Source organism: Nicotiana sylvestris, chromosome 11 (assembly GCF_000393655.2).
Source record: "Nicotiana sylvestris chromosome 11, ASM39365v2, whole genome shotgun sequence".
In the NCBI taxonomy this organism is placed as follows: Eukaryota; Viridiplantae; Streptophyta; class Magnoliopsida; order Solanales; family Solanaceae; genus Nicotiana; species Nicotiana sylvestris.
The window spans coordinates 11,148,917-11,166,548 of record NC_091067.1 but is presented as its reverse complement, the minus strand read 5'-3'; the positions used below and the strand labels follow the sequence as shown (position 1 = coordinate 11,166,548).

Genomic DNA, 17,632 nt, shown 5'->3' with positions numbered 1-17,632 from the left:
CCACAAGTCACTTTATAAGTATCCTAGTTACAAAGGATTTAGACTTATGACTATTCCTAGTCACAACATAAACTCTGAAGTTCACGGATTTTTGGTTTGTTCCTAAGACAAAGCTTCTAAGAAAGCAAACTAGGAAATACAATGAAGATCAAATAACAAGATTACAACTCAACTAAGGATGAACATAAACTCATTTAGAAACTGATCCTTAGTGGAGTTGTCTTCTTGTTCTTGACACACCAGTGACTTCAATGCCGGATGAACACTGTTATGCTTGAGAGAATATCACCGAATGCACACAGATATTGTACCTTGCACCAGGTTGTTATATCACAAAAGACATTACAATGGATAGTGGTGTCAATTCTTGATACACGCTTCTTCCCAATGAGAAGTGACTGATGTACTGTCTGCACAGCCACTTCTGTGCAGTTGCTTTTCAGTTGGATAGTCGACTTGTACTTCTGTCAGAGAACACTACCAGACCGATCCTAGTTGTGTTCCTCTTTTGTAACAGTTGTGAGATGGTCACTTTCTGTTGTTCGCTCCAGCTGTACAGTTGACATGTACTTCTGTCAGAGAACCCTAAGGGACCAGGTCCCTGTTATGTTCCTCTTTATAATGATTGCGGACAATCACTGACTTGTACTTGTGTCGGAGAACCCTAAGGGACCAGGTCACCAGGTCCCTGTTGTGTTCCTCCTTATGGTCGTTCATTTATTTGCTGATTTTCAGACTTAAACCAGGTCAGTTGAAATGTATACCATGTGGGCCAGGTTCTCTATCTGGTTCTTCACAACAAGTTTGTTAGATCATCAAAACATAAGAAGCATAAGGCAAAGGCATTAAAAACCCATCAATTTTGATATGAAAGAGAAATAGATGCATGTAAAGGATCACATGATTTAAACTATTGCAATATTTGCAAGAACCAAAATTTAGATAAGTGCAAAATCCACATAGTACTCTTTTGGAATTGTAAAATAACAATTAGATAACTTCCATGGGGGTTTTCACTCGAAGAATATATTCAAATGCTTTGCCCACCCTGAATCAAAATAGATAACTGTAATGAAAAGAGTGCTCTGTTTACATAGGTATGATATAGTTCTTTTCTAACAAATGTGCAAAAAATGTCATAAGAACGGTGTTCTTCCTATTACCATCTTTTTCAGCTTTGCTTCATGTCCTTGCAAGGCTGTCCCATGCATTCTGTTGAAAATAAATTAATTTGTAAAATATAGAGAAATACACAAAAAAGGAAAGAAATATGTGTATCCATGAAACTTTCAAAATTTATAGAAACTAAATAAAGAATGGGTCCATCTCTAAGACAAAATTGATACCAGCTGTCACAAATGCTCACATACATGTACAAACGTAATGAAAAATAAATTCTAGCAGGCAGCATCAATTAGTTACTCTATAGCCAAAGTGAAAGTGACCTTACCAAACGTAATGAAATTTGACACTAAAGATTTAAAAGAGAACATGCATGAGCAGAATCAAAGAATTTCTTCAAATTTAATTGCTCACGTTTGTCATTAATTGCCATAAAGTTACTATTCCCACTGTAACTTCAAATATCTTATATCTCTCTGTTTGTCGTCCTTCCGTCTTTGATCAAGAAGGTAAAGGATTATCGTTAAATACTACATCGCTGGTACAGAAAGATTACATCTGAGAAACACGAAAAGGTCTTCTTTCTATAAATTGAAGACATTAGCCTACATCCTTTGTCTGGAAATAACATCTCCTATCATTGAACTTACATTGAGCTTATAAAACTCTTAGCAAGCAAAAGAAAAGAACAGAGGAAGAAGTCTGTCAATGCACCATGCTTGTTTAAACCATAATATAGAGAAAAAACATAAAAGAAGTATGTAACCATTAATATTACGAAGTTATGTCATGATTTTTAAATCATAATCCAAAAAGAAAAGAAAATCACAAGTATGGGATCAGTAATCTTAATATATAACTCAAATAACATGATAGGAAGAGCTAACTACATTATAGAAACTTTCATTGAATTATATACTCATAACTCATTTAAATCACCACGACCTCTCGTGGCTAAAAAGTAAAGATACTAAACAAAAAGATCAAAGAATGAGCATTTTAGTGGAATTCAAATTCACTTATAACTCATTTGTAATGACCACAGTCTTAAATGGCTCGAAGATAAGGTAGACTAAGCATGGAAAATTCAAGACAAAGCTAACAGTGGGCACTTTTCTTCTTTCTCATATGGAAGCTTAGTCGCTTCATTTCAGTATATGCAGATTTAATTACAGAGTAGAAAAAACTACCAGTTGCTTATGTTAGCAATGATTGATAATTAATGAAGCGTTACTGAAATAGTTCTTTGAGACTATTTGTATGTTGTAACGAATGGTTACTGACCTGTGCTCTCCCTCCGTCCTAGGAATATATGCGTTCGTGTCGCTGCCAATCTGACCTTGTAGATATACCTCCATCATTTCACTGTTTAAGTTGCCTGAACTCATTCCAACGCTCTAATATGCTTCACCATGTTCAATAAATCCCACGCAACGATCATCAAATGGATATTAGCTAGAAAAATGGTGGTGTACCACATAACAAATTGCAACATGAGTAATACAATAAACCTGACACAAGCATCACCATCTGTGACATTATATCCAATTCCTTTCTTTATTTGTTGTTTTTTCTTGAGCCTTTTTCCCCCTTTGGGGTAGGGATAAGGTCTGCGTACACACTGATAAGTTCAGCTGCTGCCAACTACCAATTCTAGAAGCCCACCATTGTTGAAGCCACCAACCCATTCTAGAAGCCACCATTGTTGAAGCCTCCATTGTTGAATGAAGAATTCAACCACCAACCACCTTCTTTAAGGCTATAAATAGAGCCTTATGTTTTACACAGAAACATCAATCCAGAGAGATTGAAATACAATCCAGGAAGAGATTGTGAGAACAAAAAGAGAGTTTGGTGAGGTTTTTGTAGAGAGAAATTCTTGGTGTAAATTCTCTATAATTCTATTCTTGTGAAATAGAGTTGTTTTTCCTCCCAAATAATCTTCATATTGATCCGAGAATCACAACAAGTGGTATCAGAGCCTTCGATTCTGTGTTCATCGAGAAATATCGGAACACTGAAAATTTCAACCCGGATTTACGTTTTTTCGAAAACGTGATCTTCGGTGTGTTTTGATCATTTCATTAGATTCCTTGCGTCGATACGAATTCAACGCAATTTTCCAGAGGCCAAACAAAGCTAAAACGAAGAAGTTATGACAATTTTTTTTTCTTCTGCCCAAGGAAGAAGATGATGAATAGTAACTGCCCAGTCAGCACCACATCATCATCCAGTTAGCGCCACGTCAGTATCCAGTCAGCGCCACGTCAGCATCCAGTCAGCGCCACGTCAGCATCCAGTCAGCGCCACGTCAGTATCCAGTCAGCATAAAAATTTTAGAAATTTATGAAATAACCCCTGAAGTTACTGAAATTATAAATCTGCCCCACAAGTTCAGTATATTTTCGATTTAACCCCAAAAGTTTGGTGTAAATTTTGAAAATTTTCTGGAGGCCCTATTTTGACCCAAGAAGAGTCAATCCTACCATTTTTCACCATTCCGGACGTGTTGGTGAGTTCCGTTTGGTGAGATTCTGCTCCAAAATTTTGACCAAGCCATTTTAAAGACATAATGGAAGAGTCATCATCATCTGGAGCTACGATAAAGCTTACTGCCACAAATTACACATTGTGGAGACCTCGGATGGAAGATCTCCTCAGTTGTAAAGATTTGTTTGATCCCATAGAAGCAAAGGGTAGGAACCCCGATTCCACCAAAGAAGCAGAGTGGAAGAAATTAAACAGAAAAACTATCGGTCAAATTCGACAATGGATTGACGATAGCGTTTTTCATCATGTTGCACAAGAGACAGATGCGTATGCCCTCTGGGTGAAGTTAGAAGGGATGTATCAAGCCAAGACCGCTAGGAACAAAGCCTTGTTGATGAGGCGTTTCAGTTGCCGAGCATACTAGTGAGTTTCAGAGCTTGATAAATCAATTATCGTCTGTTGACATGCCGCTCGGGGATGAGATGCAAGCCCTACTACTTCTTAGTTCTCTTCCTGATAGTTGGGAGACGCTGGTAGTCTCTCTCAGTAATTCAGCTCCTAGTGGAAATCTGACCATGTCTATGGTTAAAGATGCCTTATTTAATGAAGAAGCCAGAAGAAAGGACATCGATCATGGTGAGTCGCATGCCCTTATTACAGAAAGAGGGAGACAACAAGAAAGAAGTCAAGATAAGAGGAGAGGCAGAAGCAAGAGTAGGGGAAAATCCACGGATGGTAGGAAGTCATCATATGCGTGCTACCACTGTGGAATAAAGGGCCATTTAAAAAAGAACTGCAGAAAATTGCATAAGGAGAAGGAGCAGTTGAAGCAAAAGGATGGAGATGCATTGGTCACTACCCACGGAGAGGTAGCCATTTGTTCCATCCAAGAAGAGACATGCCTTCACGTCTCAAGTCAAGAAGAAAACGAATGGGTGGTAGATACTGCAGCATCATACCATGCCACATCCCGAAAAGATTTCTTCACAACATACAAAGCAGGAGACTTTGGAGTAGTGAAGATGGGGAACACTTCTTCCTGTGAGATAGTTGGAATTGGTGATATCAAAATACAAACAAATATCGGGAGTACAATGATATTGAAAGATGTCCGTCATGTGCCAGATCTTCGTCTAAACCTAATATCAGGTATAGCTCTTGACAAACAGGGCTATGAAAGTTATTTCGGAAAAGGCACATGGAAATTGCTGAAAGGGGTTATGATTCTCGCTCGAGGACATATTTGTGGCAACTTATATAAAACTCATGTGAAGGTATGTTCAGACAGCCTCAATGTTATGGAAAAAGAGGCGTCTCAAAACCTGTGGCACCAGAGACTCGGTCACATGAGTGAAAAGGGGATATCAATTCTAACGAAAAAGCAGCTTATCAGAATGGACAAGAATGCTGCTTTAGACCCTTGTAATCATTGCTTATTCGGAAAGCAACATAGAGTCTCTTTTACATTTTCTTCAACCAGAAAATCAGAGTTACTCAGTCTGGTACACTCTGATATTTGTGGTCCCATGGAGGAGAAGTCACTTGGCGGCAATAGGTATTTTCTGACTTTCATTGATGATGCTTCTCGAAAGGTGTGGGTGTACTTCTTAAAGACAAAGGACCAGGCTTTTGATTATTTCAAGATATTTCATGCCATGGTAGAGCGTGAAACGGGAAAGAAATTAAAATGCCTTCGCTCAGATAATGGAGGCGACTATACTTCCAAGGAGTTCGATTCCTATTGCAAGAGATAAGGGATTCGACATGAAAAGACGGTCCCACGCACCCACAACACAATGTAGTAGCCGAGAGAATGAACCGGACAATTATGGAAAGAGTCAAAAGTATGATCAGTATGGCAAAGCTGCCTAAGCCATTCTGGGGAGAAGCTGTTCGCGCCGCTTGCTACCTAATCAACCGGTCACCATCAGCCCCGTTGAATTTTGAGGTTCCAGAGAAAATATGGTCGGGTAAGAATCCCTCATATTCTCACTTAAGGGTATTCGGTTGTTTAGCACATGCACATGTATCCAAGGAGCTCAGGAAGAAGCTTGATGGTAGAACTATACCATGTATCTTCATAGGCTATGGAGATGAAGAATTTGGGTATAGATTATGGGATCCAATACAGAAGACGGTGATCAGAAGTAGGGATGTTGTATTCCACGAAAACCAGACAATTGAAGACATTGAAAAGCCCACAATGTCTTATGAAAGAGGTTCCAGTGCCCAAAAAGTTGGTCCAGATCCACTACCATTGCAGTTTGACACAAATAGCATGGGGGAGCATGAAGCAGTACCAGAAGCAGAACAGGAGGATGTTTGGCAGGGGGAGGCACAAACCCCTCAGGAAACTACAGAACCATCACAGGGGAACGATGATGGTACACATCCTGAAGCTAATAATCAACAACCTCGTCGATCTGAACGAGGTCAGATTCCATCAACTCGATACCCAGAAATCGAGTATATTCTACTTTCTGAAGATGGAGAACCAGAGAGTTTCCATGAAGCTATATCTCATACGGATAAAGAAAAATGGCTGCAAGCAATGACCGAAGAGATGAACTCTTTACAGAAAAACAACACTTATGAGATTGTGAAACTTCCACAAGGAAAGAAGGTACTGAAGAGTAAATGGGTATTCAAGCTGAAGAAAGATGGCAGCGGAAAGGTGGTGAAGCACAAAGCCCGGTTAGTAGTCAAAGGATTCCTACAGAAAAAGGGAATTGACTTTGATGAAATATTTTCACCAGTTGTAAAATTGACTTCAATCCGCATCATCCTTGGATTGGTAGCCAGTTTGAATTTGGAGCTTGAACAAATGGATGTCAAGACAACATTTCTTCATGGTGATCTAAATGAAGAAATCTATATGGAGCAGCCGGAAGGTTTTGAGGTTTCAGGAAAAGAAAACCTCGTCTATAAGCTTACGAAAAGTTTATATGGCCTAAAGCAAGCACCGAGGCAGTGGTACAAAAGGTTTGACTCATTTATGGTAAGTCAAGGATATAAAAGGACTGCTGCAGATCAGTGTGTTTACATTCAGAGATTTTCGGATGGCAATTTTGTTGTACTTCTACTTTATGTAGACGACATGTTGATCGTCGGACAAGATGCAACAAAAATTAGACAGTTGAAGAAAGAACTCTCTAAGTCCTTTGAAATGAAAGACTTAGGTCCAGCTCAACATATTTTGGGATTGCAGATAACTCGAGATAGGAGAAACAAGAAGTTATGGCTATCTCAAGAAAATTACATTGAACGGGTGATCAAACGGTTCAATATGAGTAATGCCAAACCGGTAGGTGTCCCTTTGGCAAATCACTTCAAGTTGAGCAAGAGTTTGTGCCCCTCATCCAAGAAAGAGATTGAGGAGATGTCTACAATTCCATATTCTTCAGCAGTTGGAAGCCTGATGTATGCCATGGTTTGCACGAGGCCAGATATCGCACATGCGGTAGGTGTGGTAAGTCGTTTTCTTTCTAACCCTGGAAAGAAACATTGGGAGGCAGTTAAGTGGATTTTCAGGTATCTTAAAGGTACTTCAAAATCAAGTCTGTGCTTTGGGGGAGCTGATCCAGTCTTGGAAGGCTATACAGATTCAGATATGGCCGGAGATCCTGATGGAAGAAAATCAACCTCAGGATATGTTTATACTTTTGCAGGGGGAGCTGTGTCATGGCAGTCAAGATTGCAGAAGTGTGTTGCACTATCCACAACTGAAGCAGAGTATATTGCTGTAGCGGAAGCTGGAAAAGAAATGTTGTGGCTAAAGCGGTTTCTCCAAGAACTAGGGATAAATCAAACAGAGTATAAGATACATTGTGATAGTCAAAGTGCAATTGATTTAAGCAAAAACTCAATGTATCATTCTCGGACAAAGCACATCGACATTCGCTATCACTGGATACGCGAGGTGATGAATCAACAACTGTTGAAACTAGTGAAGATCCATACGAAGGAGAATCCAGCAGACATGTTAACAAAGGTGGTCACTCAAGAAAAGTTAGAGCTGTGCAGAGACATAGTTGGAATAACTTTCAAATAGTAGCTGCGTTGGAATGCAGCTGAAGGGGGAGAATTGATAAGTTCAGCTGCTGCCAACTACCAATTCTAGAAGCCCACCATTGTTGAAGCCACCAACCCATTCTAGAAGCCACCATTGTTGAAGCCTCCATTGTTGAATGAAGAATTCAACCACCAACCACCTTCTTTAAGGCTATAAATAGAGCCTTATGTTTTACACAGAAACATCAATCCAGAGAGATTGAAATACAATCCAGGAAGAGATTGTGAGAACAAAAAGAGAGTTTGGTGAGGTTTTTTGTAGAGAGAAATTCTTGGTGTAAATTCTCTATAATTCTATTCTTGTGAAATAGAGTTGTTTTTCCTCCCAAATAATCTTCATATTGATCCGAGAATCACAACACGCACTACCCTCCCCAGACCCCACTAGTAGAATTTTACTGGGTTGTTGTTATTGTTGTTCTTGTCCGCTTCTATGGCATAAGATTTGTCGGTCTTCAGTTTTTTAATCCCAATAAAAGAAAAATGAACTCGAACATTTTTAATGAGAATCTTCTTCCTTGTGCGTATGAACATCAGTCAGATCTGTGTATGAAATATAAGTCAGGACATACCCCTTCTCCATTTTGATCATTGTTGACAAATGCACCTTCGAATTGGTCTACTGATCCAAAATCAATTGTTCTGCGTAGCTATAATAAGCGCTGCATGAGTGTGGAATCTCTATATTTTGTTTGATCAAATATGAGAAGCGTAGCTATATTCTTGCACCCACATCAATACACTAATAGATATTCCAAACTTTAACCATTCAAATTTCTACAGGACAATGTTCTCCCCGTCAATTGAAGTTTCAAGGACATAAATTTTTACCATATCATGCGCAATTAGTTGTAAAGACTTCAGCAACTCCAAAATTTAACGACAGTTTTGCAAGTGTTAGTGGTTGCAAAATTCATCTCCAATTAAAATCTTAAACATTTTAATATTATCGATTTTATGTTTTTAGCAAAAATTCTGTTATCTGACTTTAAAGAACAAGCAATTATTATCCTGAACAGGGGATTGCAACCCCCTTGAAGGCTTATTGCGTGTTTATCCCAATCTTTGTTTGATGAAAAAATGAATAAAAGAGAAAAATGAGGTATGCACATTTTCCGTTTATAGCTTTCTTTTTGGGTAACAAACAAATGACTTCTCAATAGCGTGTGGCACTACTTTGAAGAAAGCTCAGTAGTAACAGCAGTTTTCCTTACAAAATTATCAAGAACTAGGGGTGTTCATGGTTCGTTTTGGATCGGATTTTTCCTAAAAAGAAACCAAATCAAGTAAATCGATTTTTCAAATATTAGAACCAAACCAAATCAATTAAGTCGGTTTTTCCTCGATTCGGTTTATGTCGGGTTTTGTCGAATTTTCGGTTATTTGTTGGTTTTTTCTTAAATATAATATAAGACATACACTACCAAACACATATTCCGGCGACCACATTTTCAATGTAACACTATCAAATCAATTGCCCTTTGAGAAATCTATTATTTACCAAGATATATTGATGATAATTTAATCAAATAGTGATGAATATTCTAAGGACTCAATTAAAAATATATTATTTTTAATACGAAATGGATTCTTACACTTAACAAAAGAAAACTACCGATCAAACTAGAATGTAAAGGTAAAGAACTATACTAAAAGTGCAAACTATTAACATTTACCATAAATTTTTTGAAACTTTGTATAAAAATATACATTTATATAAATGTAATAATAAATTTGAAATAGCTAATCCTATAGTCGGTTTGGTTCGGTTTTTTTTCGGATTAAAATCAAAACCAAACCTAATTTGATCGGTTTTTAAAATTCAAAACCAAAATCAAACCAAACCAAAAAGTATCGATTTTTTTGATCGGTTTGATTTTCGATTTGGTTCGATTTTTCGGGTTTTTATGAACATTAAGCTTTTACCCAATATGTTTTATGGTGCCTGACAATTTTCGTATATGCTAGATAACCATCTAGAAAAGTAGCTGCATAAGATGGCACCTGGCAAACTCCTGCTAAGCATCGTACAAGGCTACAAGCTACTACGAAAGTACAAGCTAGCAAGAACTGTCTAGCAATTTACAGTGAAAAACTATCAAGGCTTTTGGATTGGGTTAAAAGCTGGTCAAATAAGTTTAAAAACACTTTTTAGCTGGTTGGAGTGTTTGGTAACTTTAAAAATAGTTTTTAAGCCAAGTGATTTTAAGCCTAAACAAGCTAAAAACAACAAGTTAGTGAATCTCAACTTATTTTTTATAGCTTAAAAACTGGTTGGGTTTAACCATTTAATTTACTCCTTTATCCCTAATAATCTTTTATTTTCCCAAAACCCTTCGAAGCTAAAAGCCCAAACATTCTTTTCCTTCTTCTCCCTTCATTGTTCCCATTTTTGTCAACCATTTCTAGTGTCATTTCTATGGCATATCTTTTGTTGCCTTTCCCTATTTTTTAATTTTTGTGCTCTGATTTTATTTTCATGATTTCTTCTCACGTAAATAATCAGCATTTTTATTTTACTCCTCCTGGTTTGATGGTATATTTACTAATAATTATTTTCTTGAAATTCGTTTCTTTTATATTGTCAAACAAACAATGTCATAATTGTTTGTTTTGTACAAATACTAAAATACAAAATATTTGAAAAAGTTGAAACAAATATATAGCACTAAATATAGTAACTTCAAATGAAAACTCATCTAAACACAAATAATTTTTTCCAATTTTTTTGAAGGAAAGTCTCCAAAAATAACATACTACAACTTTAAGGATATTTTAGTCATTTTAACAGAAAAAATGTGCTTACCAGCACTTATTTACCAAACACTTCAATAATTTTTTTTCAGCTTAAGCACTTTTATCCAAACACGTAACTGTTTATTTATAAAATAAGCTCCAGTACTTAAAAAGTGTTTTTAAGCATCATGCTTAAAAGCCACTTTTTTAAGTCAATCCAAACGGGCTCTGTATCAGTTCTCCTCAAGGACTTCACTAACTTTTGGACCATCTTATGCAGGGAAGTATTATCTTGATAGGTTTGGCAAAAGGCCAACCACACATGACTGAGAAACTCTATTTTTAAATCCAAAGGAGTAAGAGAAAAAGAACTAATAAGAGAGATTAATTCTTGAATTGATTGCCACCTAACCTATAATGACTTATGAGTCATCCTCTGTAGTAACAGCAGTTTTCCAAGTTCTGTTTGGACTTAGGAATGGTATATTTTGTCCCATCTCTTTAGGCACTGGAGTTAAATCCCCTCATTTGATTAACTCCACCCATTGGATAATTCATATATATATGGTCCTCAATAAGAAATCACCAATTCCATTTCAGAAACTACCACTATTCAAAGAGTTCCAATGTTGCTGCACTTTCTTGTATGCTTAAGGATAACTAATCTTTCTTCTAATTATTAGCATTCATTCCATCTGCATTCTCATTAAATTCTTTCGCCGAGGTCATACAATCTCCTCCTCTAGTCAAAATTGCTAGAGGACAATTTTTTTTGGATTATTAACAGTCATATTTACATAAGCTTGACCTCGCCAACTCCCAAAATTCAAGAAAGTAGCCACAAAGTAAAGAGTTTATTGAATTGCAAAAAGCAACACCGTATATTATGAAAAATAAAACAAATGCCTACTTATGTGCAGAACAAATCAACAAATACTTGCAAAAAAAATTCGCAAAGCTGTCCAGGAGAAAAATAAATTTTCGATTCCACACGCACTTGATGAATACTTAATAGAAAGGAGTACAAATTAAAAAACAAAAAAGAGAGAGAATAATGAAAGAGAAACCTTGAGAGGATGAAGACCGGCTTTGAGATCGAGAGCAACGCGTATCCGGCCTTCGGCTTCCCTTAACCTCTTTTCCATCTGGGGCGTCCATAGACATATCTAAATAGAAAAATTAATCGAAAATTTTCAATAATACTCCAGGAATTTTTAGCAACAAAATCGCATGCGAAGAGAAGACCAAGAATGAAAAAACTGATGAGAAGGGTTACTGCAGAAATTGAAGCATTTCTTCAGACGCTGAAAAGAGCGATGAAAGACCATATCAAATTGAAGAACAATGAGAACCAAGATACGAAGAGAAATCAAAACGTCGTAAAGTTAATAGTTGAAAAGTCCAATATACCCTTAATTTTATATATATTGACCTGAAGCACACATGTCGAAATTCTTTCTCTTCTATATAGTAAAAAGAATTTAATGGTATATTTGAGCCTTTTCTGTAAGTTTAAACTTTGTAAATTGCCATACAGAATGCATACGTTTCATCATTATGATCAAACTGATTACATGGGACTTGCTGTTGGATTGAGCCAAATCATGAAAATCGGATTGATAATTTATGTCATCATCATGGCCTATTTCTCCACATTAGTTTAGTTTACTGAGAGCCTTATAACATGTTTAGCCAACCTTCTAAAATTATCTTAGCTTATCTTGAAAAGTATTTTTTTTCTTAAAAATATTTTTTTTTTTCAAAAGTATTATTGGTGAAAAGTAGTTTGATTTTGACTAATTAATTAAAAGTATTTCTGAGCAGCAATTAGTGTTTTGTCAAGTTTCTAAAAAGTGTTTTTAAGTGTATTTTTCTCAAAAGTGCTTTTTAAAAAATAACTTTTGGGAAAAAACTACTTTTTTCTGCTTTTCCAAAACTATTTCTACTTCTAGTCAAAAGCAAAAAAAAATCATTTAAAAACTTAGTCAAACACTTCAATTTAAAAAAAAAAATGTATTTTTGGCCATAAAAAAGCTTGTTAAAACCAGCTTTAGTCGAAAAGGAAAGGCTACAAGACGTGGAGCTTCAAGCAAAGCCGATATCTATAATCTATAACTCTATAAGTCAAAAAATTGCTAAATTCTACCCTATTTTCATAAGAAACCATGCAAGACCGGCAACAAAACTCTCAATTTTCCATCATAACGTGAAAAAAGGGATAAGACTAGGCGGCTGGAAATAATCCATCAAGGGATAAGAATGGAATCCACTAATTTGAGATTATTTACTATCCATAATCGAAAGCCCAGGGGTAGATTTGAATCTTTGTTCGAAAAATTTGGACACGTGGAGTAACTCAAGTCCAGTAATTTTATGTTGGAGCTCTGTTAATAATTTTGACGTAACTAGTCATCAGGTCGCAGTTCAAGTCATCAGGTAGCAGTTCAAGTCATGAAAATAGTCTCTTGCAGGTAAGGTTGCGTACAACAGATCCTTGTGGTCCGGCCCTTTCCGAACTTCGCTTGTAGCTGGAGCTTAGTCACCGGAATACCCGTTGTTCCGTTAATAACAAGAACACATACAAGACGATTTGCTAACAAAAATATATATATAAACCAAAAGTGTAACGGATGATAAAATTGCACAATTCTGAAGGATATACAGGAAAATTTTGACCTTTTCTCTATTTAGAAATATTGAGAGATTCAACCACTTTCTAATGGAGTAGTAAATGTATCGCAAACTAAAAGCCGCCGGTAGACAGTAAACTCAAATCTTCAAACTTATTTAAACTCGAAGTCACAAATTAAATAAGCTATCAACCTTCAATTTAATGGCTAATTCTGTCACTCTTTTCGCCATTATTTTCTCATGTTTCCTCCTCCAGCAACTAGTTTGCACAAATAGCCAAAATGTTAAGGGAGGATACTGGTTTAAGGACAGTGGATTAGCATTAAACAACATAGATTCAACACTTTTCACTCATCTATTTTGTGCATTTGCCGATCTTAATCCTCAATTAAATCAGTTAATTATTTCGCCGGAAAATCAAGATTCATTCAGGCAATTTACAAGTACAGTTCAAAGGAAAAATCCTTCGGTCAAGACTTTCTTGTCTATAGCTGGAGGAAGAGCTAATTCAACTGCCTATGGAATTATGGCTAGACAACCAAATTCAAGAAAAAGTTTTATTGATTCATCAATAAGATTGGCTAGACAATTAGGATTTCATGGCCTTGATCTTGATTGGGAATATCCATTATCAGCTGCAGACATGACAAACTTAGGTATTATTGACAAACATATATTTTCTTCATTTGTTTTACACATATGGATGGCCCTTACATGAATTTATTTTTGGACAAATATAGCTAGTTGTGAATTTAGGAGAGGCAATCGGGCGGGTCGTGTCGGATATGGGATGGATTGAAAATGGATAATGAAAAAATGGATAAAGTATCCGACCCGATTCATATTTAATACGGATAATAAACCGGTCCATGACTTCTTGAATATGATCCCTTTTGGGAGAATTTCTATTTTCCCAAACTTACCCCCAATTTGAAGCTTTATAAATGCAAAAGTTAAACTCATTAGTTATCCATTGATTATCCATTTTCCAAATGGATAATATGATTCTTATTTATATTTGACCCGTTTTTAAAAAGTTCATTATCCAACCCATTTTTAGTGGATAATATGGGTGGTTAACTATTTTCTTTTAACCATTTTGCCATCACTAGTTGTGATATTTGAACTCTCATCTGTCTGTTCAGATATTATATTGAATTATGTGACAACAGTATTTGAAATTAGAAATTATTATACACATAATATATTTTTATTTACTTAATTATCATATCTCTGACTGCAATACTAGGTTCTTGATACTAGACACATTATATGTAACTTTTGCAAATTATGGGTCTATGATATTTTCGAAAATAATAACAATTTTTTTCACTCTCCTCACAGTTATATATAATCTGAAAGGGGGAAAGATCCCTCAGAGAATCACTCGATTATATTGACAAGTTCAAAAAACTGATCATAATATGATGGCGATTGGCCAAGCAGGCCCCCATCATCTCATAACAACTGATAGGTTTCGTTAAACCTGCTCATTATATCCATATGTCTACTATGATACCATACAATATGAATTGTGTAATCACTCCATCTAGCTAACAATTTAAACTGTTGAAGAGTACACTTTTATTTACTTACCTGTTAATTAAACAGGGACCCTTTTGAATGAGTGGCGCACCGCTATCAACACGGAGGCGAGAAATTCCGGTAGGGCGGCACTACTTCTCACGGCGGCGGTTTCCAACTCACCCCGAGTCAATGGGTTGAACTACCCAGTTGAATCATTGGCAAGAAACTTAGACTGGATTAACCTTATGGCCTATGATTTCTATGGACCAAATTGGTCACCATCACAAACCAATTCACATGCACAATTATTTGATCCTGTGAACCATGTTAGTGGAAGTGATGGAATTAATGCATGGATTCAAGCTGGTGTTCCAACAAAAAAATTGGTGCTTGGAATTCCATTTTATGGCTATGCGTGGCGATTAGTTAACGCGAATATTCACGGTCTTAGAGCACCTGCTGCCGGAAAATCAAATGTTGGTGCGGTCGATGATGGGTCGATGACTTATAACAGAATTAGGGATTATATAGTGGAGAGTCGCGCCACGACTGTGTATAACGCTACCATTGTTGGAGATTATTGTTACTCTGGTAGTAATTGGATTAGCTATGATGATACTCAAACTGTTAGAAATAAGGTTAATTATGTTAAAGGTAGAGGATTGCTTGGTTATTTTGCATGGCACGTTGCAGGGGATCAAAATTGGGGACTTTCTCGTACAGGTTAGACGTAGTTTTTCTTTGTTTTTTTTTTTAATTCTGGTATTTATATTTTTGTATGGATAACACGTAATTTTGTCGAATACATAATTGTCAAAATACATCATTTTTATTGGTGCATGTTTTCTCATGAATTCTTAGGAAAGCATGACTATTCTATTTGGTCGATAGTCTTGTGAAATTTTATACATAATCAATGCTTTTAAGGTCGGAATTATTAGACAATTGTCTTTCTCAATTAATTATTATTATTATTATTATTATTATTATTATTATTATTATTATTATTATTATTATTATTATTATTATTATTATTATTTACATTTCCCCCACTTGTGTCTTGCAGCTTCACAAACATGGGGAGTGTCATTTCAAGAGATGAAGTGATGGATTACGTAATTGTGTTTGTCAAGTATCCTACTTATAATAAGGTGACAGATATGTGAACTATGACATAAATAAAATAAATAATAAATCGTGTTCCCCAATTTTATTTTTCTACGAATAATATATTTCTTCCCCCTTTGGGAGTACATTAGGTTTATTATTGTTATTATTGTTGTTGTTGTTGTTTGTACTAATAATATATTTCTTCGTTCCAAAATAGTTGATGCTTTTTGTTTTTCGATATTATTTTCTCGTTTTCATATAAAAAATAATATTATAATTTTATTATTTTCCGTCAATGTATGTAATTTTAAAATGTTTTTTTACAAAGAATATTTATAAATTAAATCTAAACACACATATAGTGTTATACATAGGTCGGGTTGGTTCGGATCTTACAATTACCAAATCAAACCAATTGTGTCGGGTTATTAAATCTAAAGAACAAACCAAACCAGTAAAACTAGGGTTTTTCAATCTCGATTTTTCTCGGGTTATTCAGGTTTTTTCGTATTTTTTTTCTGGTAAAATTTTCGTAGAACAAAACATATAATTTGTGCTCAAAATATTTCTTTAATCCTAGTAAGATACAACCATATAAAGTATTTTCCAAGAAATTAATACAAAATAAAAGATGTGTCATGGCATTATCCTAAAATATTCAACAATAAAGATAATAAAATTATGTAACATAAATATTGCTAATTAAAAAATTATAATAAAAATAAACATAATTTAAATGTATTCATGCTAAAATAAGTACTAATAAGGGAGTATTAATTACAGGACTAAACGCTAAAGAAAAAATAAAAATAGGTTATGCATTTTTATTTAAATTATTGCAAAACAAAAAATAGATATTCAATACATTCCATTCGTAGTATTGAACTGAATGTCTTTTGTTAACATTAGTATTGATTTGATTTTGGTTTCGACTTTTGTTAGCATTATTTAATGTCCTGATATTAATGGCTATAAAATTTATTGGAACATTCAAAAGTTTTAGGTCAAACCTTGAAATAATACCTTAAAAGATAAAATTATAAAAAAAATTAAGAAATATTAATAAATTACATCACAATAAGTATATTTATATGATATTAAATATATCTAAAATTTCTATAGATGTAATGTCGGGTTGGTTTGGTTTCGGTTTGACTTTCTTTAGTTAAAACCAAACCAAACCAATTATGGTCGGATTATTTTTTCCACACCAAACCAAATCAAATCAAACCAAACCATAATCGGGTTTTTTCTCGATTTGACTCGGATTATCGAGTTGGTGCGGTTTGTCTGTTGAAGTTTGGCAAATTTGTCCCACATCGGTGGGTTCTTGAATTTTGGGGGGATTTTCCCCCTATAAAAGAAGGCCTAATGTTTAGAATTTAAAAACACCTCTCATTTACCTTTTCATCTGTTTAAGACATTTGTATCTTCTCTCTTTAGTATTATTTCACTTGTATTTTTGGAGTGAAATAAAATATTGGTTGTGTTCGAGGAGTAGGCAAAATTAGCCGAACCTCGTAAATTCTGGTGTTCCCTTTATTGTTGCTTTATTGTCTTATTTATTATTTGGTGGCTGTCATAATTTTTGGTATAGTAGTTGTGACTTATTCACACTATATACATTTGGCTTCCGCAACAATTGGTATCAGAGCCAAGGTACTGTCTTAGTATGCTCTGTGGTTGCAGCATAGTCTGATCTTCCACATCAGAAAAGATTTATCTTGGTAACTGTGTCAAGATTCTGTCTTAGTATGCTCTGTGGTTGCAGCTTAGTCTGATCTTCCACACCAGAAAGGAAATAATCTTGATTTGTGTCGTCAGCTATTAAATAATATTTGTGTCAAAGATGGGAGACAATAAACAAGAAGAATCTACATCAAGTGTCAACAATACGTCATCATTGGCATCTTCGCTTATGACAAGAATTGTGTCAAATGCGAAA

General features: G+C 35.3%; 1 protein-coding gene and 1 long non-coding RNA gene across 2 annotated transcripts; one reads left to right on the top strand and one right to left on the bottom strand.

Annotated features, from left to right (window-relative positions):
• Nucleotides 1-901: 901 nt before the first annotated feature.
• On the bottom strand, nucleotides 902-11,781 carry LOC104248878 (uncharacterized). Its single transcript, XR_011403628.1, has 3 exons — nucleotides 11,696-11,781; nucleotides 11,487-11,585; nucleotides 902-1,212 (listed from the first exon to the last, which is right to left on the bottom strand). It is a non-coding gene; the product is annotated as an uncharacterized lncRNA (long non-coding RNA).
• A 1,450-nt stretch (nucleotides 11,782-13,231) lies between these two features.
• LOC104248880 (class V chitinase-like) lies at nucleotides 13,232-15,901 on the top strand. The gene is made up of 3 exons (XM_009805232.2): nucleotides 13,232-13,706; nucleotides 14,662-15,300; nucleotides 15,644-15,901. Exons 1-3 carry the CDS (start codon nucleotides 13,253-13,255, stop codon nucleotides 15,682-15,684), a joined length of 1,134 nt encoding a protein of 377 aa, XP_009803534.1. The 5' UTR covers nucleotides 13,232-13,252; the 3' UTR covers nucleotides 15,685-15,901.
• The last annotated feature ends 1,731 nt before the right edge of the window (nucleotides 15,902-17,632 follow it).